General features: G+C 39.1%; 2 protein-coding genes across 2 annotated transcripts; both read right to left on the reverse strand.

The window, feature by feature from the left end:
* Nucleotides 1-8,778: 8,778 nt before the first annotated feature.
* On the reverse strand, nucleotides 8,779-12,162 carry LOC145485484 (polycystin-2-like protein 2). Its single transcript, XM_081464148.1, has 3 exons — nucleotides 10,993-12,162; nucleotides 10,340-10,508; nucleotides 8,779-10,229 (listed from the first exon to the last, which is right to left on the reverse strand). The coding sequence occupies exons 1-3, from the start codon at nucleotides 12,160-12,162 to the stop codon at nucleotides 8,779-8,781; spliced, it is 2,790 nt and encodes a 929-aa protein (XP_081320274.1).
* Nucleotides 12,163-12,237: 75 nt separating this feature from the next.
* Nucleotides 12,238-24,483, reverse strand: LOC145485485 (sperm receptor for egg jelly-like). The gene is made up of 17 exons (XM_081464149.1): nucleotides 24,477-24,483; nucleotides 22,551-22,705; nucleotides 22,378-22,488; nucleotides 21,557-21,698; nucleotides 20,980-21,102; nucleotides 20,268-20,390; nucleotides 19,742-19,849; nucleotides 18,492-19,293; nucleotides 17,494-18,088; nucleotides 16,744-16,926; nucleotides 16,199-16,363; nucleotides 15,410-15,601; nucleotides 15,006-15,266; nucleotides 13,866-14,573; nucleotides 12,925-13,119; nucleotides 12,801-12,839; nucleotides 12,238-12,270 (listed from the first exon to the last, which is right to left on the reverse strand). Exons 1-17 carry the CDS (start codon nucleotides 24,481-24,483, stop codon nucleotides 12,238-12,240), a joined length of 3,942 nt encoding a protein of 1,313 aa, XP_081320275.1.
* Between the last annotated feature and the right edge of the window lie 898 nt (nucleotides 24,484-25,381).

Consider the following 25,381-nt stretch of genomic DNA (forward strand, 5'->3'; position numbering starts at 1 on the left):
AAATCATTAAAAAATTCTCAAGTAGCTGTGGTGCGGTGTGCGATGCGATCAAATATTCAGAAATTCAGGAAAGCGGGATGTAGAATTTGAGCCCAGTTTGGGCGAAATCGTTTTTCGCAGATTTCTTCCTAAAAAACCTGTATTGGCAGAAACTAACTGTGGTCCGTTTGTTTTCCAGCTAAGACCAATCTATGGGCAAAAAATGAGCGAAATCGATTTTCGACTTGTGCCGGTGTTTGGTCTATATTCATAGCCATTGGCTCTTAAGGCATCTCGCCACCGTCACCTCGAGTACTTTTGGTATATTTTATTCACAGAAAAATTATGACCCTGAAACACTTTTAATCATTTGTAAAATGCTTTTACTTTTACTTAATACTCGACGAGAAGAAGGTACGTATATCATCAGACAAACTTAGCAAAAACTGACCGGGCTAATTGACTGAACTAATTGGTTTCTTTGGGCTGCAAGTTCGTTTTTGATGAGCTTGTGAATGAGTTGTTTCCATTGATGTTGTAGACAGCTATTGGCTAGGACCCAATATACAATATGTGTTCTCTCGTTACAACAAAAAAAAGCAGTGAATTTCCCCTCCAAAATCTCCGAGTTATAGCATGGTCAAAGCCAACTAAACCTAAAAGAGATATGAACATTTTCCTACCGTCCGTGCTTATAACGTAGCCATTGTGAAACAAAGAAGTTGCCAGCAAAGACAGGAGAAGCTGCGGAAAAAGCATTGACATCAGCTACCTCATTTTATTATATTACTTGAGATAGATACATGTAGATATGAAGCAGCAGCGAAATAACTATTTTTCTTAGCCAGAAGATAAGCGGCAAAGATAAATTTGATAACACTGACCAAGGAGGCTTTAAGCGGCACTTTGCACACAAGTTACCACGTATAAAAAAATGCAAATGACTCTTATACCAAATCATATCTTTTGGTACACTTCGGTGGCTTATCAGGCGAGTTTGGTCCAACCAAAATACCCATAGCGAGACCAAACGAGGCTGATACGATTAGGTATCTACTGTTCCTAAATTCGGCCAAGTGACCATGATATCATTGCCATATCAAGTCAGTTTACTTCATATCTTAGGATACCAGGACAGAAAAGAAGGCCTCTAATGGCCAACTGCGAATTTGGATACCGTAAATAACAACTGGTTGTCATATTTCGGCGATGGGCATTAAAAACTTTCTTTATATAACATATGACAATTGAAAAAAGTCCAGGAGTAGACTGAGCAACGCGAGTGAAATCTTGCGAATTTGGATACCGTAAATAACAACTGATTGTCATTTTTCGGCGATGGGCAATAAAAGCTTTCTTTATATAATATATGACAATTGAAAAAAGTCCAGGAGTAGAAGCAACAAAAGTGAAATCTTGCAAATTTGAAGCGCAGATAAAAATCCCTAGCGCTCGGTACATATTCCGCTTAAACGAAATATACCGTTTTTTAACGTCTGAGTTCATGGTCGACAACTCTGTTAAGGTCGAGAATTTTGCTGAGTGAAATGGATCACCGCCACATTAATTCATGATTAACATAGTTCCACTCCGTTGAGGGAAGAGGATGTGGTCAAGATTCTAGCTACCATCTATCACTTTTCTCACATTAATTAGTGCGTTTTCAATAACTTCACTCGATCTCAGTTATCTATGTTAAGATGTTCTTTAGCATCCGAAAAACTAATAAGCTTGAAAATTAATCTGTTGCTCAAAGCACAACTTCATAACTTAACTTTCAGTTACTCCGGATAGTCATAAACGTTTGGAAAAACAGCTTTTTTTTTGGACAATAAATGAAGCAATATACCGTATTTTTAAACGCCATAAAATACTTACGGTTGATTGAAGAGGCACAACTCTCTGCAATTGTTCATGGTACATGGCTTCTTCAAATTACATTTCGTTCACTCCTTCTCTCTCTTGATGCATCGTAAAAATTTCGATTAGATCAGACAGCCTTCACACTAAGCGGTATAAACACCTCATAACATTTGCTGCTTGAAGGTTCTCGAAAAGCTTTCAACAAGCAGTGCTTCGCCGTAGTCAAGGCAACTTAAATAGACAGACACAAATAAAACATATTTTTATTGATACGTTCTGTTTGCAATACATTGTTATGGAAACTTGTTGTTATGTTTAAAGCCTGTTTTTGAATAAAAGCAATCTTTTAAAGAAAGGATATGGCTGATCATAAATTTTTCAGCAGTGTTTTGTTAGTTTGGTATAATAGAAAATAAATTGAGTATTGAGTAAGCCCTGAATGGCTTTGAGAACAATTAACAGAATTTCTGGCTTTCAGAGCGTGCCTGTCTTTTTTTTTTTGGTATACTATTGTGGAGCATGAAAATTCCATTTCCTTCAGACGTCATTAAAAGCTTGGAACAAAAATAAGTATAATTTCAGTCATTCTAATTATTTGTGTTTCACGTTTTCTGGCTTCAACAGGGAATCTAGAAAGTTAACCGCACGACCGCTGAAAGAGTCATAATAGTAGTTGGCCAACAAATTGCAGAACATATTTTGAAAACAGAAAAGTTCTCACGCTTATTATTCTCACGCTTGTTAAAATACCACTAACTAAGGTTGTTTCCTTCTTTTAATTTAATTTCGAAAACAACCCGCCTGTAGTTACACCATTGTTTAGGCTCTTCCAAGTGTTCGCCTGTCCAGCGGTTTTTGCTGATTAGCCACATGACGTCATACGCGTAAAATAACAAAATGTGTTGAATGGGGTGAAGTGCCTACACGGACTCCTACGGCTCGCGAGATTCCTACATTTGTTGTTTTCTTTTGAAGTTAATTCTCTCGACCTTTTATTTTGCTCGTCATGTGGTTCGTTGAGAGTTGAGGGTTATTTTTGAAATCCATTACAGGTTATTTATTAGCATCTATTTAAACCTGAAAATCTTGGTACCTTATTTCAAGTATAACTATACTTGAAATGTACATATGTAGGTACTGCGGGTCAATCTTTTTTTTCATTTGAATAGCAGTCAAAAATTGAGTGTGAAATCACAGGGAGCATACAATCTACATGATAATGAGTAAGATGAGAGTGAACAACAACAGCCAAAAAGAATGAATAGTTTACCTTTGTCTCGTTTTGTTATCTGCCGCGCAAACTTACAGAGAAAATCTCTATCCAAATATCCTGAAACATACAAAAGCGCTAAACTCATACCCTGGTCTCTCGCTTCATGTATAAGGCAGCTCTTTGCACTTTAAAGCGAACATTTATGAGCGCAACCCGAAATCACAGGAATCTTTAAATTTTCAACTTCTATGAAACCAAATAAACACAAAATAAAGTCGAAAGATGTTTTACACCATGGCCTAATTTATAGTAGTAAATACTTTCACTACAATTTGTCAATTTTAGCGTCTTTTTCAAAGTTTTTTCTCAAATTGCTTTTCACTGCATGATCGCAACGTTATCTTTGGCCAATACACTCCCCTTCCTCTCTCACACATTTTTTTGACGCGACAAATATTTAGTAAACCCTTTCCAGCTCGCAGTTATCATTCTGACAACTGCACAATAAGTCTTACGAGCTACAAAAAGTAACCGTTAGTGAAGTTCGGCACTTGCCAATCTTAATTGAGGAACCGTCTCAAGTTATTTTGTTGACTGCGAGCAGTCTCTCTTTTGCTAGAACATCATAAAAACACCTGAGTAAATCACGAGCAGAGGCGAGCGGTGGCAAAGCGTTCGTTCTTGACTCATGTTTGTATTTTGTGCCGCCGGGGGGCCTGCAGTCTGCATTTTGTGCTCGCAGGGTAAAAGTACCTTGCAGACCTCTCATAGCTAGGCGAACGTAGTGCTTTTTGTCGATCACATTTCTCGTTTTCGCTCGGGTCTCCGAAAGTGTTCTTATATTGCCACGTGTATTATCCACACAACTATTGTTATCATAATCAAGAGAACGTTCAAAAGGTAGCACGATTGCATACGGAGAGACAGCATTTGCTGTGGCGGCACCGAGACTATGGAACTCGATCCCACTTGAACTAAGATCCAGTAGTTCGATTGACATTTTTAAACGGCATTTAAAAACATATCTTTTTAAACAAGCTTTTTAACTCTTTTAATTTTTAGATTATTTATTATTATTATTTTTTTTTTCCCCTCCCCTTTCTTAGCTTTTTAAATATATATATTTTTTTATTTAATGTAAAGCGCCATGGACAAATAGTGGATTGGCGCTATATAAATACTTTATTATTATTATTATTATTATTATTATTATTATTATTATTAGGTGTGTGAGGTCTGCAAAGGTACTTTGGTGTGCAAGTTGCTTCCTCTCGAACTCTTCGGCGAACCGAAACAAAATTTCGTAACTGTCATGTGACGCCGAACAAAGCTGCAATTTCGCGTGTTCTGTTAGTCAAGCAAGAAAGAAAAAACCTGCAATTTTTAACAGGTAGCCAACACACCGCCATTTTGGATCGAAACCGTAAAAGCCACAAACTGGCAAGACAATTGGTTAGCGTTCTCTATTTCTCGTCTCATGTTTTTATTTTTTCGCCACTTACATTTTTTCAACTCGTGTTGTCTACTGCTGGAGTCATCAGATATTTTGGAAGGCTCGACATAGATTTTTTATTACCTTCGATATAATTTACTATTTTCGACCTACGTATTACGTTTGTCAACATGTTTTCACAGCCAATACATTTTTGTTTCCGCAACGGGAAAGCCATACCAAAGTACGTCCTCATACTATTCGTTCACTCGCCTCTCTCTGGGGTGTTTACATCCATTTCTGCGTAACCGGGTTGACAGGAAGTTACCACCCTTCCTCTTGTAGGAGATGAACGACTATAAATATCGAGGCGGCGCTCAAAGAAGAACCAATCTTTTTCCTGTTCAATAAAAACATATCGAGAACAGCAGGCCAGTGCGTCGGTACACAAACAACAAAAGGATGACACGAGATTCAAGATTTTATTAGGAGATCGAGTACGAGTATGACATCTCAGTTCTAGCTAGTTTGCAGACTACACATTATCATGTCGCATACCCATGATTCTTCGAGCTTCCTTCTCTACCTAAATAAAGAGCTAGGGCTCTGGAAATGTTACTGGTTCGAAGATCAAAAACTCGCACTGTTACTTAATCTCGTGCTTTTAATCCAATCTAAAGGTCCCTAATAAAGGCTGGGATAATAAATCTCTCAAAAAACATTTTCTAGATTTCGCGTTTAACGCAGACATTGATTAGAACTTCCACTGCATAGCATTAGTTACTCGACCTACACATAACTTGCGACCATTTATTTAGGTCATATCCTTTTTAATGTTATTGACTCAACAAATAATTTGGTATGAGATGTATTCCTTATTCCTCTTGAAAATTATACACCTTGAATTGTATAATTTTACTCCTATAACGGTTCGAGCGCTGACAAAACGACAAATAAAACAACAACGAAAAACAACAACAACAGTATGAAAAATCCTTATTTAAAAAAAACACACGGAGTATGTCACAAATTAAGAAAAAAGGAAGCAAGAGTGACCCAGCTTCCAAATCGAAATATTTTTGGGAGCTTTAACCTTGCATACATCTCCCATTTACAGAAGATTTTTTACCTGTGTTGCCCCGAAACTTTGGAATGCGCTACCATTTGACATAAGAAGCGCCAGCACTGTTAGAATTTTTAAAGCCAAGCTAAAAACTCACCTTTTCCGTCATGCATTTTTATCATAGTTGTTTTTATTATTGCAAGTTTGCTTTTAAGTGTAATTTTAGCTTTTTAGCCTTTTTATTCCGTTTTTAATCTTGTCATGCGCATTTGAATATTTTATGAAATTTGCGGATTATAAATGTTATTAGTATAGGTAATCATACGGTTTTGAGTTCAATTTGGAATTAATTTGCACGAGTGAGCTTTTTTAAAAACTCACAAGTGCTAATTAATTCTAAATTGAACGAGAAAAACCGTATGATTACTTATTAGTAATATAAACATGAAAAAAATTCGGGTGGAGGATATGCCGGAAGATCTTTTTTGAAGCCATTTTTTCTCAATCGAGAAAACTTTTTTCAAAGTTTCTGTACTATTTCCTATTTTCTTTCAGATAATCATAATCTAGAATTACTATGTGTAATTTGCACTGGTGTTACACTTTTTGCACTGGTGTTACACTTGAACTACACTGCTCTCAGCCAATCAGAATCGAGTAATTTTTCATGTATATTATTAGCATTATTATTATCATCATTAAGTCAGAGGGGAAATGTCCAATCAGGACAGGGTAATATGACACTTGGTAAAAATTAGAAAATTCAAAAAATTGAAGTTCACTAGATTTTGATTTTGCCACGTGCGAAATCTGTGGAGTTTAAGGCCTCTTGGATTTTATAGTTATTTTTCACATTATATTTGCAGTATCATTTTCAACCGTTATTTGTATCTAAACATAGGCTAAAACAGGAGCCATAATCGGGGACGGAGACCGTAAGCGCGCGCCATTTCAAGTATTGGGGTTGTCCCCATGATATGAGACAATAATTCTATTTTTAGAACAAATTGCGCCATCACCTGCGGCACACGCGCGTACATGCTGCGAGGATTTTTGCGGATGTCGCGCGGGGGAAGTGGCGTCCGAAATTCCCGAAATGTTTCATATTTTTGCCCCACAACTCAACGCGTTTACGTCTGTTGGAATTTTGCTTAAGTATTTTCCTCGTAAGCTGCTCCAGTTTGAGTGAAGTAAGACAGTGTCGAATCTAGGTATGTTCCGCTGTAAGCTTATATATATCGCTGACCAAGTTGTGTTCCGACGGATGCTTCTCTTACTGTACATTACTCCACTGTACATTACTCCACTTTAAATTTCACATATGTTGAAGATTAACAGCTGTTCCATTACACAGCAAAAAACTAGCTGGATATATTTAGATATAGCAGAGCTTCAGGACTTCATAGTTTCCTAGCTCCTCTTGCCACACGCTTGCGAGGATTTGTCAGTCTATCGCGACCGAAAAGTAAAACAAAATAATTGCTAGCTTGAGTTTCGCCTGAATTGTCAGCAACGCTTGATGTTTCATTGAGACTTAATAACTTTACGTCCGTAGATACCGCTCAGTTTTATTCGTGTAAAAATCCAGTAAATTCTCTGTTGTCGATAAATGAAAGCGCCCGCCGATGCGTGTTTTGTACAGTCAGTAAACATGACAAATTGTACTTCCGCGGCACTTTCGTGTGAAAGCGTACATCGAACTCAAACAATAACTCTATTGTTTTTAAATATGTTTAAGATTGATAAATGTTTGAGAACATATTAAAAGCTAAGCTGAAAATATGTGAATAAAGCAGAAATAATCAGCAAAGTTACGATGACGCTTTCTTTCATCAACTTCGAATAACGATTTCGATTTTGTTGATGAGTTATCAAAACTCCTTGTCCATTTTCATTTTCGCTGTGTAAAACCTCACTATGCTTATGTTGAAGAAACACACATGATGTTAGTAGCCTTTTTTGCGTTCGTGAAATTTGTTGCAGCATCTCAGCACAAAAGATAACGAAAGAAATCTTTGTCAAGATTTGTTGACAATTGAAAACACCGACTCGGACTTGAAAGTGCACGAGCTGCACTATGCAAATGAGCTAATTGTACGCGTCAGACTTTCCTTTCAAAAATTTTTGCAAACTCACCAAACAAGCAGAAACAATAAGAAACCATCAAAACAGGTTTTGGTTATGATTAACCATTGTCTGAGAAACTCACAAATTAACTCGATACCGGAGTAGAGAGTTTTCTTGCTATATTCTTAAGCATACGCGTAAGCTTACATGTACAACTAGCGTGACCAGATCTTATTATTCATTCCCCGCGCGAGATTGAAGTCTCGTTTTCGACCCTGAAAAACCCACCTTTTCCGTTAGCTCAGAACATAAAACTACATATAAGCGCCCTGGTTCGTATTTCCTGCCTTGTTCCCTGCCATCGCTGTGAAAAATACGCAAGAGAATCTCTCAACTCTCATCATTTGATCACGCAACGTGACAACATCCACGCGAGAGCCCCTGACATGTGGGTGAATCCGCGCGGATATATGACGTCAGGATGGCGCAATTTGTTCTAAAAATAGAAAAATTGTCCCATATCATAGGTGCGCGCGAATCCCGAGACTTACGGTCTACATCCCCGATTATGGCTCCTGGCTAAAAATGATATGTACATCACAGCTCGTTAAAGCATTCAGTGATGAAGCAAAATGTTCAAAATAGGAAATGCTCAGTTCTCTCTTAGTTTACACTGAGAAATTGCCCAACCACTGTAAGCGACGCCTTGAGTAAAGACTATTCTGATATAGATTTCATTATTAATTGGATACTCTTCCATTCTAGAGTAATTTCTGTTGTTAAAAACTACTTTGTTAATAGAAAGAGTGCAGTGAATATGGCGTAATATTTAGTTTAAAATAAGAGTAAAAAAACTCTTTCCCAAACTCGTTTTCCTCGGCATAAAGTTCTTCCCCTTCAGGTTTTTCCTTGATGTGCTCCCAACGTTGTCGTCATCGTCATCGTCATCGTCGTCCTCTTCCTCCTCATCGTCATCATCGTTGTCGTCGTCGTCGTCGTCGTCATCGTCATCATCATCATCGTCATCACCATCATCGTCGTCATTGACATCATCATCATCATCATCATCATCCTCATCATCGTCGCCGTCGCTATCATCGTCATCATCCAATTTTGTCGTCATTTGCTGGTTGAAGCGTACGATGCACGTGGACAGCCGATTCAAATTAACATTGAAACGCCTGCTTTATCGTTAGAACTCTTAATGAGTAAATGTTCTGGTCGGTAAGTTTCCCAAACTACATGCTCACTAAAACTGTCGCTGCTATTTACCAAGGGACCTCCTGTGCGGCTTGTTTTACCTGTACAGCTACGATACATGACCGGTGTCCAATTGGGAGACGAGGGGCCATCCGGGTGTTCTCGTTCAGGTTCAAAGAGCTCGTGGTTTGTACTTTCATTCCACTTTCCAGTTTTTCTAGGTTTCTGACCAAATACAGTTCCCAGAATCCTGCTCATAATGAACTCTGCAAGTTCGACATCTTCACCTCCTTTATCAGTGCATGAACTAACATAATGATCGTTAATGATTGCGATAAACATATTTCCCAAAATTATCGTGGTGCTGGAGACAAACGTGAAAAAGAAGAGACGCCCCACAATGGGGTTTGCATCTTTGAGTTCGTCCAGTGGTATATCGCTCCCCAGAAGCATAAGAAACTGAGAGAAAATAGCCTCTGGCAGCGACGAAAACATGTGCACACTCTGCCCAAATGCTGTCATTCCTAAAAGGGCGTGGCCAACAGCAACTACTGAAAATATCACGAAAAATGACGCAAGTGAAGAAAATGACCTGCGAATCGTAAACGAGAAAATGATTACTTGCGGATTGAAATAAAAGCACTTCAGAAGGCGTAAGGTGGCAATAACTGACGCTACACAAATCATGAGGTTTTCAGCATCAAACAGAATTAGGGCTTGGTGAAAGCTGACTGGTATGAAAAGGTTTCCTTTCAGTTTTTCAAATGATTTTCCTGCCTCCTTTGATCGCATCCATTGCAGAAACAATGCAGACGATGCAGTCAATATTTGCAGCATATCTAACCAGTTCCACACTGATGTGAAATACAAACGCTTTTGACGACAAAGTTTGATGCATTCTAAGACAAAATAGCAAGCAAGCAGAAGTCCAAACAACAAGGCAAAGAACAAGTAAGTGTTATGAGCTTGAGAATCCGTTGCACTGAGCGGTAAAACTCCATAGGACTTGAAAACGCCAGCAAATCCCACCGGGAGGACCTCATAGTAATAAGTCATTACTGCAAGAAGGTTACTAGATGGGTTATACAATGAGAACTCCAACAACACAGCCCTGGTTTGACGATCAATCCAATTATTTCTTATTAAGTCGCCGATAATTCGTTTTGCTGCAAACTTGTTGTATCCCAAATTAGCCAGATACCCACCGCCGCTGTAAACAGCGAAGCGACCCCAAGAATCAAAGCTGCCGAGTTGGGCATCCTCGTTGTACTCCCAGTCTTCTGGACACAAAAGTGTTGATGTATTTAGAATATTTTGGTCAGCCCAAGTTCTTTTCTCCTCTTCTTTTATGGAGTAGAAATCGTAACAAGACGTGATCATACTTTTAAACAATTCATGAACCTCACAGGAATCTGCCGAAAGAAGGTAAATCAAAACAGTAGTGATCCTGCTAGCCCGATCTAACAACGTCTTTATAACCTACTTTGGAAGTCTTCGCAAGGAGACGTTAAACTGAGCATACCTTTCTTGACTCGAAGTTGTCTCAGACGAGGCATGCCGAACAGGATTGAACGCTTGTTTCCAATGTATTCTGACTCTTTCTTCTCTTGATCATCGTAAGTTTCAGCAGTAAAGATCGCTGGCACAAAAATGTTCTTCAGCCATCCCCAAAATTGAGTCACGTTGGTAATCTAGTAAGATATTCACAATTATGATAAAAAAAAATAAGAAAAGACTACAGTAGTCATTTTAAATAGCCGAAGACGACTCCTACAAAATACTGAAGTATGGTGTTAAACAACGCAGGATTGTCTTACGCGAAATTTGATGACCTCCAAAGTACCAGAGACCCTCAAATGGTTAGAGTGTGTTATGTCTGGAATGATCTTCCGAGGAACCATCATTCCTTCGCCATTTTGTTCACGGAATGACGAAGCAATTCAGATTTCTAGGTCTCCATTTTGGGTAAATTTTTCTTGTACTTACGTAAACGAACAGCAGTGCGAGTCGAAATTTGGAACGTTACAAGCAAAAAATCTTGCTTTATACCTCAAAATAACTGCTAATGTCAATTACGTTTTGGCGTTTTTTTCGTAGACCATATTGAATTCCCTCATCCACTGGAAAAAGTGGAGACAGTTAGGACTAAACCAGCTGAGGAATATGCGAACTTACTTTATACTGCCCTTTATCATCAAAATACTGGAAGTCACTCTCTGTAGCATCTTTTAGATTGTATCTGTGTTCGTTTTTATCACCATAACAGACAACCAAAAGAAGCACGAAAAAGAACAGCGAAAACGTGAGTTCCTTCAAGTATGAGTACATTTTCCTTTCGTTGATTTTATACTTTCTAGCACGTTTGACGTCCACTAACATTGCAGTGTGGAATGGTTCCAGATTCTGGTCCCTTCCTAATTTAGACGTCCTGGTGGTGTTCGTCCTACAGCCACACCGTGAGGCTATAATGACAGAGACCAAAATTATCTTAATGGGCTGAGAGATGATTACATCTCCACTTAATGAGAGCACCACAGATGTCAACCAGCGGGCCGACTTATCTCCTCCCCACATCAGCGAATAAAACACTGTAAATATGGCCGAAGTGACAGCTGTGCAGATACAGAGGAACCAAGCGAAGTAGACACAAAAATGAGGAAGTACACAGGGTCCTTTTGTTTCAGTTTTGGTGAGATGATACCAGTTTCTCTTAGGCTCACATTTTCGAAATAAGAATACGATTAGAAGACTTGCCGGCAAAAAGAGGGCAGCTCTTTCCAGTGCAATAATAAGTTGACTCGACGTGACCGAAAAAGGTCCGATCTGAATGTTTGGTTGTTTTGCGTCCTCAGTTTCGTAAAACATGGCAGAAGTTACCATTGATAACATGAGAAGGCACCAGCAACAGGAGGCTCTTTGGACACGAGTGAAATGATTTCTGGGTTGTTTGGTAATTACGGACAGCCACAAGTGATCATCAGAGAAACCATTCCTTCGCAAAGAAGTGAAGGTCCTTTTGAATTCATCATCTTTTTTATTATCATCTATGTAAAATACTCTGGTCGTGTTGCCATCATCTCTTTCCAATGCAAGCCAACAATAGCATCGAAACACCCATTGCTTCTTTTTTTGATGATCCATGATTAAAATCTCGTTGAGAAACCAAGATGGGTCGTCACCTGAAATGTCATGGCCGATTTGGACGCTGATCATCGTGCCAAGCGGCTTCTCCAGTTGGACGAGAAAATTATCAGTGTTTCCTCGGGCGAACAACTTCCCGTCATGTGGTTGGTCACATGTCAATTTGATAACTCTGCTTGTATTCTCAGAGCCATAAAGGATCATGGATACATTAGCAGTGGTACCAGAGTTCTTCCATCCTCCCGTTGTTATGGATACTTCGTACTTGTATTCACCACTTTAGTACTCTGCTAGAGGAATCAGTGGCCTGTCCTACAATTAAAGGATGTAGTTACGTAAAAAAGCCTACGAAAGCTTACCAGACCGGTGCGTTCAGCATCTATGATTAATTTTGCTACTACTCTGAATGGCATGTCAGTCTAACGCAGACAAACCCAGCACTTTGTTATCTGGCCGTTGAGAGAGAGACGCAGTAAGAACAAATTCTCTTCATTAGAACATAATACTAAGGCCTCAGCAACCAGGGCTCGAAAAACAATGTAATCAGCAAGAGAGCAGAGTATAGTTTTCTTATGAAGTAACATGTGATGTACGTGCAATAATTATACCATGTTTTGTTTAGTCCAATTTTGTGGACATCATCTTGAACCTGGCAGAAAACAAAAATCGATTGACCAATACTTTGTCAATACGAACCTAGTTCACTAGCATCTTAATGATACTTGGGTTGTTACACTGTTGGTATTTCAGTGCCTAAAAAGGCTCGTGTTTTCGTCATGTAATGTACATCTCTTAATGAACTCCCCCCCCCCTCCATGACCGTTGCGTGGTGCACTGCTAACCTGCACGTCATCCAGATAGGTAAAGGATTCCAAAGTTATCTAAGGATGAAGATGCTATGTCATTATAGAGATTGTTGATACAAACCTTTAAAATGTCTTGATTGTCTGCTCTTCGTGCAATTACCAACACGACAAAGTAAACAAGACAGGCAGAACACACTGTGATGAGGACCAGCAGATCTCCTGGATCCAGATTGTCAAACGCTTGCTGGACCAGTACAAAGTCAATGGTGTTTGGTGCAACAAGAACGTCTCCTCCAAATGCGGTCAGGTGATTGCAAAGACAGGTCAGTGAAGAAGTGTTTGATTCTTGGCCCACCTGGAATTATAAAAAAATTCATTCATCTTCACAATGGGATAGAAATCAGCGTATTTGCCTTAAGAAAGGGCCATTACAATCAAAAGCAGCAAGTGTATAGCATATTCTTGCTCATTTTTTCCATCGTAAAAGACTGGAATATCAACTCCAAAACAGCAAAACGGCGGATCAGAAAAAAAAAAAAAAGAATTAAAGTTTGATTAGCTCCCTGTTGGCTTGATGGCACATTTAGTAAAGCACTGCTCCGGTATTGCAGAGGTCATCGGTTCGAATCCCGTTCAGGACTGAATTTTTTTCAGGCCCCAATTTCACAACTGTTTAAGTTGTGTGTATAACGGCGATAATCAATCATGTCTTCATATCTTTCTTCGCAATTCAAATATATGATCTTCCATACATTAACTTGAAAGAATCAAAGTGTTATTCTCCAAGGTGGTGAACTAAGGATATTGTGAATCTATCTAAAATTTGTCTGGGAAGCCAATACTCGTTAGTGGATGTTCTTGTGTTTTGAGAAACCGAATGCAAGAACCAATTTTTTTCAGCTGAATAATCGAGTTTTGAGGACACCCTCCTACAACCCTTTAACGCTCGTCAAATGACACTTCACTGATCTATGAAATGAACTATGGGCATTTCAGTCTCTTTCGATACTGACAGCATTCGCTCAACGTTATAAATTCAAAAAGCAAGATAATTATATTGTATTATTTCTCTTCTCTATAAGAGATAATTAAATCTGTTACCTTGCAACCCTCGTTTGTCCATCTCTCTCCAGTTTCTGACCAGTACACGCACCAAATAGCATTTACTTGTAAACTGTAATTAATCGAACTGTCGGGATCGTATTGGGGTACAAGGATGGTAGACTCCACTGGAGGGGCAAGTGTAGGAGGAGGATCTTTAAACTTAACACATTTCTCTTTTGATGGTCTCGCTGACAGTAAAGACCGCTTGACTCTTGAATGGACTGTTCGGTTCCCTTGTCGCCCTAAGAGACCTATGTAATATTTCCCTGATGCGTTGCAACTTATCAAGATATCATACGAACATTTCTCTGACGATTTACAATCCGACACCAATTTTTTTTCGGACAAGTCAATAACTTTGTCATATGAAGTCTGTGTTGGATGTTTACCAAATTTTACATAGGCAGTAATAGCGCTCGGTGTTTTCATCGTCAGGGACAATTTTAAGGTGGTATTGGTCGTATGAGTGTTAATGACGTGATATTGTATAGTTCCAGGATTCAGGAAGTCATCTGTTTGAGGTTGGCTTGTAGTGCTGCCCGGGTCGCGTTCTGATGTTGGAATATTGATCTGTATGTCTGACGGCAGATCTGTCACATCCAAAGCTTCGCCATTCTCATCTTTAAGAACAAGGCTGACAACGTTTGATTTGACCCTACTGCTACTATGGTGTGTTGTGTAGGGGTTGAAATTATAGTTGATCATCTGAAAGGAAACAGAAAGCAAAGATATGTTGAATAAATGAACGTTATTTATTCGACTAATTAGACTAAATGTTAACTTAAGGGGACCTAATGATAAGGAGAGCAAACGTTCTCTGGACCAACAATTACTTTGTTGGTCAAACGATAAGTGACTAAATGGTTTCTTGTGGCAACAAGTAATATGACCGAAAGGTTAACATGTTAACAACCGTTGGGACCGTTTCAAAGATTAAATACGAATTTGAATTTTGATGGTCCAGATAGTCCTAAGTTCAAGCTTCAAAACCTTAAAGAGCTTTAATTGTGACAATGCATATATAGATGTTCAAACGACAAAAAAATTATCTCTAACTAGCCATGATTGAATTTTAACCTTAGGAAACTAAATCTTTAATTACTATCTTTTGCATGGTTCAAAGGTTGACCTACATACCTCTACTGCAACGTCAGATGTATTCCCGGATATCTTTTTGAGATCTTTGTCGTCCAGAGAAGGAAGTTTAAAGCTTGCTTTTCCTTCCTGGATTGTTAGCTGGTGGAGGTCGTGCGATTCTTGTTTGCCCCAAATAATCGATTGCAGCTCATTTTTGATCACGATATATTCTTCACCAGGCAGCTTAAGCGAGAGTAGTGTATTGGTAATCTTTTCTGTCAGATTCTGGCAAAGACCAAGAATTCTTTTTCCTATGGCTACCTGAAGATAATTGCAGTCCTTGATTTGTTAGTATATTACCACAGGGGTCACATTTCATTATGAGGCATGCGTAGATCGAGGTGCTTGTAGGGCTTCTCATGCAGAGGTTTGATCATATTAAGTTGAAATTCATGATCACATACCTCATTTTCCTGGTCGTAGCTGGTAGAATTGACAGCCTTAAGGATTCTACGAGAGGTGTATTTCAAGATATTTGTATTACAATGCATCAGCGATCTGTCTCCATTATTAACAAAGCGGGTCTCCCCTGAGCGGCGGTCAGTCAGCATGGAAAGCAGAGAGGACATTTCCAGTAGCTTGTCTAACAAAGCAAACTGAAACCAGAACAAAGTAAAACTGGTAAAGTATGTTCACTCGTGATACTAAAAGCTTGGCCAAGAATGGCACCCGACGCATTATTTAAGTTTTTCTGCTTGTTCTTTTAATTTCTGTCATCATTTTCATTGAGAAATTTTGCCTTCTCAGTCGAGTAACTTTCTATTGATATGAGAGACATCATGGATTTTAAGGTAGAAAATAAGTATGCATTTGCCTCCTAAGCATCCCATAATAGCTATTTGAAACAATGGGATTCAAAATGGCCGCCGTATCGTTAAAAAGTTCAAAACTCTAGAATCTTTTTTTTGTTTGTAATAAACTCAATGATTACTAATTCGTCGCGATAAAAACTTAAAGTATATTCACTCATGATGCGGAAAGGTTGACCAAGAATGACACAGGACGCATTATTCTGGGGTTGTTATAATTGTTCGAAGAAATTTCTGTCATTCATTTTTCAGGGCGAAATTTCACTCTCTCTATTGAGGAACTTTACTTGCTGAACATTTAGACACATGTTTTTGGTTATGTTCCTATTTGCCCTAATTCGTCGCAATAAAAACTTTATGATCTACGCAGCATATTTTACATACCGTTGTAATGTGGAAGATATTGCCTGCATCCTGTGTGGTTTTGCCTAAAATAACCGCAATCTGCACTAACCGTTCGAGTCTATCGACTCTTACTTCGCAAATCCTGGTTATTACGTAGTCCTTAATCTGTAATAAAACAACCAGTCTGTTGAGCCCTATTAGTTTCTTAAACAGAAATAAAAGTTACTAGGAATGAGCAATGAGGTTAGAGGCTTGAAAGAGGCTTTTATGTAAAAGTGATTACAATGATTTACAAACGTGAACTACTTTTGTTGTGTAAGTAAAACTTAATTCAACTCGCACGGTAGATATGAGGTGTTGGTCTCGGTACCTCAGCGTACTTTTATAGGTGTATTAAATAGAGGTATTCCTTTTCATAAGCAGTAGCTCATTCAAGGTTTTGGGAGAGCTGGGAACTAATCCTTGTAAAACATTTGCAAGACGTGAATGGATCACATTAGGTCTGTTTTTGCTCTTCATTTACCAATTGCTTGAAGGACCGCTCTATTGAAAACTTAGTTCATAACTATTTACTCCAAACTTACGTGAAGCAGGAACGTTTCGTTGATTCGATAGTCAGCCGCCTTGAGAAGTGCAAGGAGAGAATCTGTTTCTTGGATCGCCAAATTTATCTCAGCCAGAGAATAATAATGTTCCATCACATCAAGAATTTTATTAATTTGGTTGTAAAGTAGTTCTTCGCTTAGTGTGAAATCTGATTGATTAACCTGTGACGGAAAGAACGAACAGTCGATTAAGCTAAAGAGAACCTGATGCAAAGGCGCGAGTGTATTACTTTTAAAAGTTTTGTTTGGCTCCCTTCATATTTTTGGCCGCTTCTAGTGTATAAAAAAATCACTCATATTTTTTGTGGGTAAATTGTGCCAGCGCGAAATGTCTGCCAGGCTGCCCTTAAAGTTCGCAGGCAACCTGTTATGCTCCTGCTTTAAGGGAAAAACCGTCACTGGGAGTGGTGTCCTGTCTAAAAACCCATTAGGTCGGACGTGTGGGTCCATATTCTAGAGCGCTAACCATAAGACCAGGTATCCACTTGCTATGCTAGAGATTCTGGAAGCCGGCAAAAGTCGGCTTATTCTCGGTTTCTTGTGATGATTCTACGAAAAACAGAGTTTTAGGCAAAACTATTTAAGGCCGTGTTTATAGGTAACTTGGCTGACAAGATTGTAGCTGCCGCATCAGTGACTGTATGTTTATGTCTTTATATAAAAAATACTGCATGTGTTTTAGTTAACAAATCATACCAGCTTTTGTTTTGAAATCCAAACTATGCATACCTTGATCGACAGGCCTATTTCAGTTGCGCCACCCACGACATTGACGATGTCAATTTTGAGACGAACAACATCTTCTCCATCTGAATGTGGAATATGAACGATGGTGGAGGAATGTACACCATACGACAACATATCGTATTGCTCATCGTCTGATGCATGGTAGAATTCATATGTAAGAGGAAATCTATCATCACTCCATCCATGACAGGTGATGTTGAGCCAAACGCCAACAATGGCTTCCGCATTAAGTTGTGTGACACGACATGTTCCACCAAATGGGGGATCTAACGTGTCAAACTGGTAAGTTGCCCATCCGTATGAGCCATTTAGTGTCAGAGCATCAACTGTGATTCGACATAACCAACCAGGTGCAAGCATTTGCTCCTTAACTACCAAGTTCTTGAAATCCTCTGGAGTAGCCAAGAAATTTGAAAAGTTTGTTTGGGGTATCCATTTGGAATATGGAAGACTACCATTTTTTCTGAACATTTTCCATCGATATTTAAGAGACTTGAGACAACTAGCAGTGCTACAGTCAGTTCGGACGGAGATACCAGATGATGTTCTGGCTGGTGAGAGACAATTTACGAAGCACCTGAAAGAAATAAATCAAAGATAATTGAAGGCAAAATTCCCTTGTTACATTGTGTACCACACCGTTAGTGGTGTGTGAAATCTCTCACACCACACTGTTACAGGGTCACAATTTGTTTTGTTAGAGGCTGTGTCTTTGGTGTCATTCTACCCTCAGCTTGTTTTGAATTGTTTCTTCAGTTTGATGGAAGTTCGTCTTGGTAGACCCACGTAGCCACTTCCTCATTTTGTTTAATTCTTCCAAGCGCTTTTTTTTTTTTTGTCATGCAGGTCATAAAATGGCAGCTAAAAAGCTGATGTGGACATGCAAAGGAAGGATGCACAAAACAAACAAGTCAATTTTGTGGCTTTTTCAATTTATCTGCATAAGAGGCTTACCACATAGGTACCCATCTTACACTTACATTATGCGAATGTCTGCGAGTTCTCCATCATAAATGTGAACGGTTTGAATCGCACTCTCTTTTCGATTGTCTTTGCGAACTGTCAGCAATACATGGTATGTCTCGTTGCTGATCAGTTTCCCGGTATCCAAAAGCGCTTTTCCAGTTTCTAATAAAGGTAGAAATATATCGTATATATCGTTTGACGATTGCAACAGAGTTCCTTCAGCGACTGAGTCAAGTAGAGTTTTTAATACGTTTCCCGAGTTGTTGAAAAGCACCATAGTGGCTACTTTGTTAAAACCAGAGACGCTCTTGTTCGCAGCGCTGAAACAAGACCAATTAAAGGTCATTCCAAAGGAAGTTCCGTCCTCGTTGGAATTGTCTGGGTCGTAAGAAAAGCTAGCATCCAACAAGATTGGCTTGTTGATCGATCGGAAAACCTCAGATCCTCCCGCAATGGAAGCCACGAGAGCTGATGTTTCTACCAGTATGAAAGCGAAATCACGAGCAGCCAGTTCAATTCCGGTCACTTGCAATTCAAATACTACAAGTTTTAGTCCCGTTGACAGTAACTTTGGCACTATATTGAGCTCACGAGTGGTGTGTACAAGGAGCTCTGGAGTTTCCGAAATGTTAAAGGGTGACAGTCTAAGCTGTTGTAGTCTCCAGTAAAACGAAGCTTGTCCTGAATCCACGATGCTTTCCGAGTTAAAAGATGCCTCGAACCTCCTTGTCTGATCGCGTCTTAACTTGATAGGACTGTCAGGTTGCGTTTCTGTCTCAAGGATTGACACTTCAGTTAAATGACCAAGAAGATTACCTGAAAAACAAAGCAAGTCACAATAAAGTGAAAAAAAGGTTGAACAAAACCACCACCACTACTTCCACCACTTCCATCGAACCACTACCACCTCCACTATTACTACCACCACCACCACCACTACTACCGCCGCCACAACCGCCCGCAACAAACATAAACAACAGCATTAATTTTTCCATTATTAAGGTGCATCAGTAGGGTTGTATTGGAATTGAAATTGATATCCATTTTTCCTTGTAACTTAGGTCTGTCACACTTTGGGTTAGGAAGTTTCAGCCGTTCTGTAGTGGTACAGGCTGGTCTGCGCGAAAATATAAACCATCTATAACACTTGACTAACAAAGTGCAATCAATTCCCAACATCAGTTTAGCTGTTGCTTCACCATTTTAATTTGAGTTATGCCCTTCCATTTGAACTGGTGTCAATGCAGATCCAAGGTTTACCTACCAGGATTCTTGCATGCATCAACCTTCGGACGTTCAGGATAAAAGTATTTGCACCAGCATTCACAGGAATTGGGCGACGTTTGGATACATCGTGAATATTTAGGACAAGCTAATGATGTAAAAGAACACAATGTTTATTTAGTTAACGCTTTATTTTTTTGTACTTCAGAAGTGATCATCACCTAACTTCTCTTTACAATAAATAATGCATTGGCTTGAAGACCGGTAATGAGAATGGAGATAATGGTCAATGGGGGATAGTTGTCGCAATCTACCACAAGCTGGAAAGTAAAAAATCACATCAAGAGTCATACGGAGGGCTGAAAATCAGCCCAAGTATTTCTTTCTCAGTATTAGCCCCGAGACGAAATGGGCAAACCCGTCTGGAAAAAACCTCTTTTGACCTCGGTAGGATCGCCATGTTCCTTTACTCAGATAAAACAAAAAATGGTCCATGTTGATCCATTCGCAAATTCCACAGGAATAGACATATCTAAATACTTAATAAAATAAGCAGCTGTGTATACCTTCACAGGACAATCCATCTCCAGTATAGCCGCTCTGGCAATGACACGTGAATGACCCGATGTTGTTAGAACAGACAGCATGTTGATGACAGTTGTGTTGTCCACTTGCGCATTCATCGAGATCTACAATAGTTAATCAAGCGCACATCGTTAGGCCTCCGCTTCCACCGTTGCACAGAGAAAAACCATAAATGATTAACTGTAAGAACTTTGGTTTAAACGGCCTTTCGGAGAGCTAAAACTTGAGATGGGGATCAGTTAGTACTTGATGTAAATCACCTCTATTTTAGAAAACATAAGTTTCAGATGATTGCCTGGCCAAAAGCAGGGGACGTTAACACCAATTTCTTTTTTTAACGAAACAAAAGGCTTAATTTATGCATCAGCAAGGACCTTTGATAGTTTTAACTTTTGAAATACTGCTCTCAGGGGACAGACCCAAATGAAACAAGTGAAAATATGCAGTAACGAAACCCACTAGCTGTTTCCTATCCACTTTTTATGGTAGCTCGTTAACAAAACCTTCTTGCTATGACGTACCAATCGGATCATGTTTGCTAAACATGCAATGAGTGGAGGAAAGGTAGAATATTGCATCCTGAATTCTTACCTTACCCGACATGGTAGGATACTATTTTCTTGGGGTAAACATCTTCGAAAGACAAATGGCTCATCGACAAAATTAGACATGATTTATGTGCTTGTAACTCACCGATACACGATCTGCCGTCGCCAGTGTATCCATCGTTGCATGTACAAGTAAAAGAGCACTCTGTATTGGTGCAAGTCGCTGATGAATCACAGTCATGAGTGTTCGTCGTGCATTCATCGATATCTGCAAACATTTTTTAAGAATAATACATTTTTGAATGATGCAAATATTTCATTGGTCGTTGTAGATGAAATTCCTTTAGCTCACAGTCAGATTTTAAAATTAAGTGGGGCTTAACAATTTAACCAAGATTCACTTACTGAGGGTTCAGGCCGAAACGTCCAGAAAGACTATTTCACGTTTAGTTTCTTAATTTCTAATTAACCTATTACCTTCGGCTGGTCTATTTACGTAATTGTTGAGATCAACTGAACTGTAAACAAAGATGTAAAGATGTATCAAACCAGATTGAACGTATTCTTGGTCTTCAGCTTGTCTCTACGTATACTGACACTATAACCATTCAGCACCACCAGTTATGCTACTAGACAGCCATCTTTTACTCGCAATAGAGTTGAAGAGTACAGATGGTATCGGGAATTAAGTAAATGAGGAAATAATGATGGTCCAAACTCACCTTCTACCGAGCGATACACCTCCACTCTAAGACAGTTCCAGCGATATTGTTGAGTTGGATAAAACCGTATGTATCTTGTATACACTGCCACTGGTAACTTGTGTTTGTCAACTGTATCACTGTCACCTTCCCTGTGAAATTCCTGTTAGAAAGATTACCGAGGGTACTCCGTTAAACGAGCTATATAGACTTGTACCGGTGCTGTTTTGGTCTGAACTAATGCACGGATTTTGACTATTTTGGCCTGAAAAAGGGTTTGCTTTGGCCTGAAATTGTGTATGCTATAGAGTTTAACATTGAGGAATTTCGAGCCTCTTGACAAATGCCAACGGAATGGAAACAAGTCTCGGTTAACTTACACTCTGTCTAATTACACCCGTGACGCGTACACTATCCAATCAAAGGCATGTCGTATAATCTGCCCAAACATCGGGCCTGCCGATAGTTTATCAGTTTTGGGAACTTCACTATGATGTAACACCGCGGTGGGTTTAAGATTTGGATAAAGACTGAACAGCTATATAAGGACAATTCTTTCTGCTTTTTACTCCACTCGCTCCCTTCGAATACGCTTCTTTGTCCATTTGACAACGCGCAAGGTGTTCCAAATGTAGGAGGGCCCAAATTTGGTACCTATATCACACAACTGTGGCTCGTTACAAAGTCTTGATTTAGGTCTGAAATAATGCAAGGGCTTCATGACATCGTATCTTTAACAAATGCCAGTGCTATGTAACTCAAAAATGACATAGTTGTTACCCTAATAAATGTTCTGCTGGAGAGAGCTTTTGTAAGATGACAGTTAAGACCATCAACCTTACCACTTCAGTGCCATTTCCATCTTCATAAATTGTCCAGTTGTTTTCATTGGATGAATAAGACAGCTTGAAGTCTGTTACCCATTCATCACCGAAACCGAAATCTCCGTCTCCCTGAGTAGCAACACCACACAATTGAAATATTTTCCCCAGATCAACTTGCAGCCAGTCATTACCGTTTGCTGTACTTGCACACCAACCATCACCTCTGTTACCATGGAGACGACCATAATGGGGCGCATCATTGGCGCCATACTTGTAGTAAAAAGATTGTCAGGGATTACACTCTGATTGGCGACACCCACAGCATTGTAGAAACATTTGTCGATGTCTAGTTGAGAGTGAGTTAATTGTTAATAAGAATGACACGATTTGCCCTATCTTGTGTTCACTTGTGATTATAATCATTGTTTTGTGTCATTATAATTGGGAAACGCACTTTCGGATCAGCAAGAGACTGCAAATCTTGCGGATTTTTGTTTCCCCAGCTCTAACTCGAAGATTCCAACCCATATTCAAACATTTACGAATAGCAAGGAAAACACAGGGCTAAGCCAAAAAAAAAAAAAAGACACCATGAATATTTCTATAATTTCCCCCCGAAATATCCGGAAAATATATAATACCTTCAAGAATGAACCAACGTTAGTACATTATACTTACCAGTGCACACTCGCAAAGAACATCGAGTTATAGAAGGTGGTTTTTAAACATAAAACGTGCCGCAATTGCGAATCAATATTTCATACTGAAATATACATTCATCTCCGTTAAAATGGTAGCAAAGTTGACGCTCAACAATCCCATCATTCACAGCAGGATGGCCACCACGGATCCATCCCGATGCATTGGCTCCGCAGTGGTGTATGGGCGGTGCTCATTCGGGAATAACGGTCCCGCCACTTCCTTTAAAGCGAATCCAATATACACCGAAAATGGCGCTCATAGAGTCGTCACAGCCGCCGCTGGTAGCACTGAAAACAGAACGACTGGGATCGTTTATGACTTTGTAGTTGGTGCATTCTGTAATTAAAAAGTAAGGCTGGCTAAGTTCTTAGTTGAATCGTTTTTTTTTTAGTATATTGTCGTAAATGTTCTGTTTTTTAGGTTTACCGTATCCAAATTCGCAATTAGCCAATCAAAAGCCGTGTCTACTGTCCTGATATCCTGCGATATCACGTCACAAGACATGATATGGCTTCGATATCATGGTCGCTTGACCGAATCTGGGTATGGTAAATACCTAATCGTACCTGCTTTTGGTACGCTTCGGTGGTATTAAAGGCTCGCTAGGTCTCGCCTTAGTTATTTTGCCTCGACAACGTCTCGCGGAATTACGAGCCATGGCTCGACCAAACTCGCCCGATATACCGCCAAAGCGTACCAAAAGGGTACGATTAGATATAAATACAATCTGTGTTTCCTTCGCAAAGCCTTGAAGTTCTAAGAATCCACCTCAATGTCAAATTGTTATGCTTTTAAAGCGTCTCCTTCAGTTTTTTGTATTTTATTATTTTTTGTGGCCACTGAATATTCTAGCATTTTTTCTTCACAAGAAAATAATGACCCTAAAATCCTTTGAGTCTTCATAAAAATGCTTTCCCCTTTTCTTTGACACTCGACGACAAGACATCATCGATGAGAAGATGTAATCACACAAGCTTAGTGAAAACTGCGCGAGCCTCTTACAAGCTCGTAGTTGATAAGGCTGAGGACGAGTTGTTCCACTAAATAAACGCTATAGAAAGCTATCGGCCAAGCTGAGTATTCAATACGAGCTCTCGACAGTTTTTCACGATACAAATGTGCCCACCAGGTTCTACCAGTGGTTTTGCGGAAAGGGGAAAATGATCATATATTTCAAGGGACCAAGAAACATCTTCGGAATTGACTCGAGGAAACAAGGTGAATATCTTTACTATTAAAGGGAACTTTGGCAAATTAATTTTAAAGAACAATGGAATGTTATACAAAGGGAACAAGGGAGAAAAAGTGAAATTTTGAAGGGATCAAGGGTAAATGCTACCTGCCTCGGAGGCCCTCTATAGTCAAACCCACTAACAAACCACCTAAACTTAAAACAGTTATGAACACCTTCTTACCGTCCATGCTTAGAACGAATGCAATATGAAACAAACAAGTTGTCAGCAAAGACAGGAAAACCTGCGGACAGAGCATTGACATCAACTACCTTCACCTAGCTTCAGTTCATTAAATTGCATGAGATAGATACATGTAGACATGGCGCAATAACTGTTTTTTTTTTTCATTCAGAAGTTAAGTGACAAGATAAACTTGTTACGCGGAACTTTGAGAACAACTAACCTATTACAAAATACGTGTGACCCTAATAATGTCATCTTCCGGCAAAGGGCGCGGCAATTCTCACATTAAAACTTAAAGAAAGTTCTTCACTACTTCAGCATTACAAAAAACTAAAAAGCTTGAAAATAATCAGCTGCTCGAAGCCCAAATTCAAACTTTACTCCAATACACTGCTTTTTTAATGATAGAAGAAGCAATGTACTCCATGAAGTGTCTATGAAGAGATATGTTTTTTTGTAAATGCCATAAAATACTTACGATAGTTTGAAGAGCCACAACTCTGTGCACTTGTTCGTGGTACATGGCTGCTACAAATTATTTTTCGTTCACATATCCTCTGTGGTGATGCATTGTAACAGTTTTACTCATTCAGTCTTCACGAAAATGTACGAATATCTTATAAAATATGCTGCGTGTAGTTTTAAGAAAACCTTTCAAGAAGTATTGCCTTGACTACGTCAAGGGAACTTTAATTGGCAGTATTGAACGCAAATGATGTTCTTTTTTGTAATTCAGTGTTATGGAAACTTTTTCTATGTTAAGAACCTCTCAATCTCTATTAGTAATCTTCTGAAGGAAGGTCATTGGTAACCATGAATTTTTAAATAGCGTTTTTCTCGTTTGGAAGGAAATGAATTGAGTACTTATTAGCAGAGAGAAAAACCATTGGTCTAAATGTCCT

This window comes from Orbicella franksi, chromosome 4, assembly GCF_964199315.1.
Source record: "Orbicella franksi chromosome 4, jaOrbFran1.1, whole genome shotgun sequence".
Classification (NCBI taxonomy): domain Eukaryota; kingdom Metazoa; phylum Cnidaria; class Anthozoa; order Scleractinia; family Merulinidae; genus Orbicella; species Orbicella franksi.

Bases quoted from the DNA above. Each gene is read 5' to 3' on its own strand.
- LOC145485485 (XM_081464149.1), bottom strand. The intron at 18,089-18,491 runs GTAAGTGTAAGA...TATTTCTTTCAG, and splicing joins CTCGCAGACATTCGCATAAT to GTGCTTCGTAAATTGTCTCT. The intron at 16,927-17,493 runs GTATGCATAGTT...TTTCCGTCACAG, and splicing joins AAATAGGCCTGTCGATCAAG to GTTAATCAATCAGATTTCAC.
- LOC145485484 (XM_081464148.1), bottom strand. From the start codon at position 12,162: ATGATCCTTTATGGCTCTGAGAATACAAGCAGAGTTATCAAATTGACA. The intron at 10,509-10,992 runs GTAAGTTCGCAT...ATATCTTACTAG, and splicing joins ATGATAAAGGGCAGTATAAA to ATTACCAACGTGACTCAATT. The intron at 10,230-10,339 runs GTATGCTCAGTT...TTCTTTCGGCAG, and splicing joins ACAACTTCGAGTCAAGAAAG to ATTCCTGTGAGGTTCATGAA.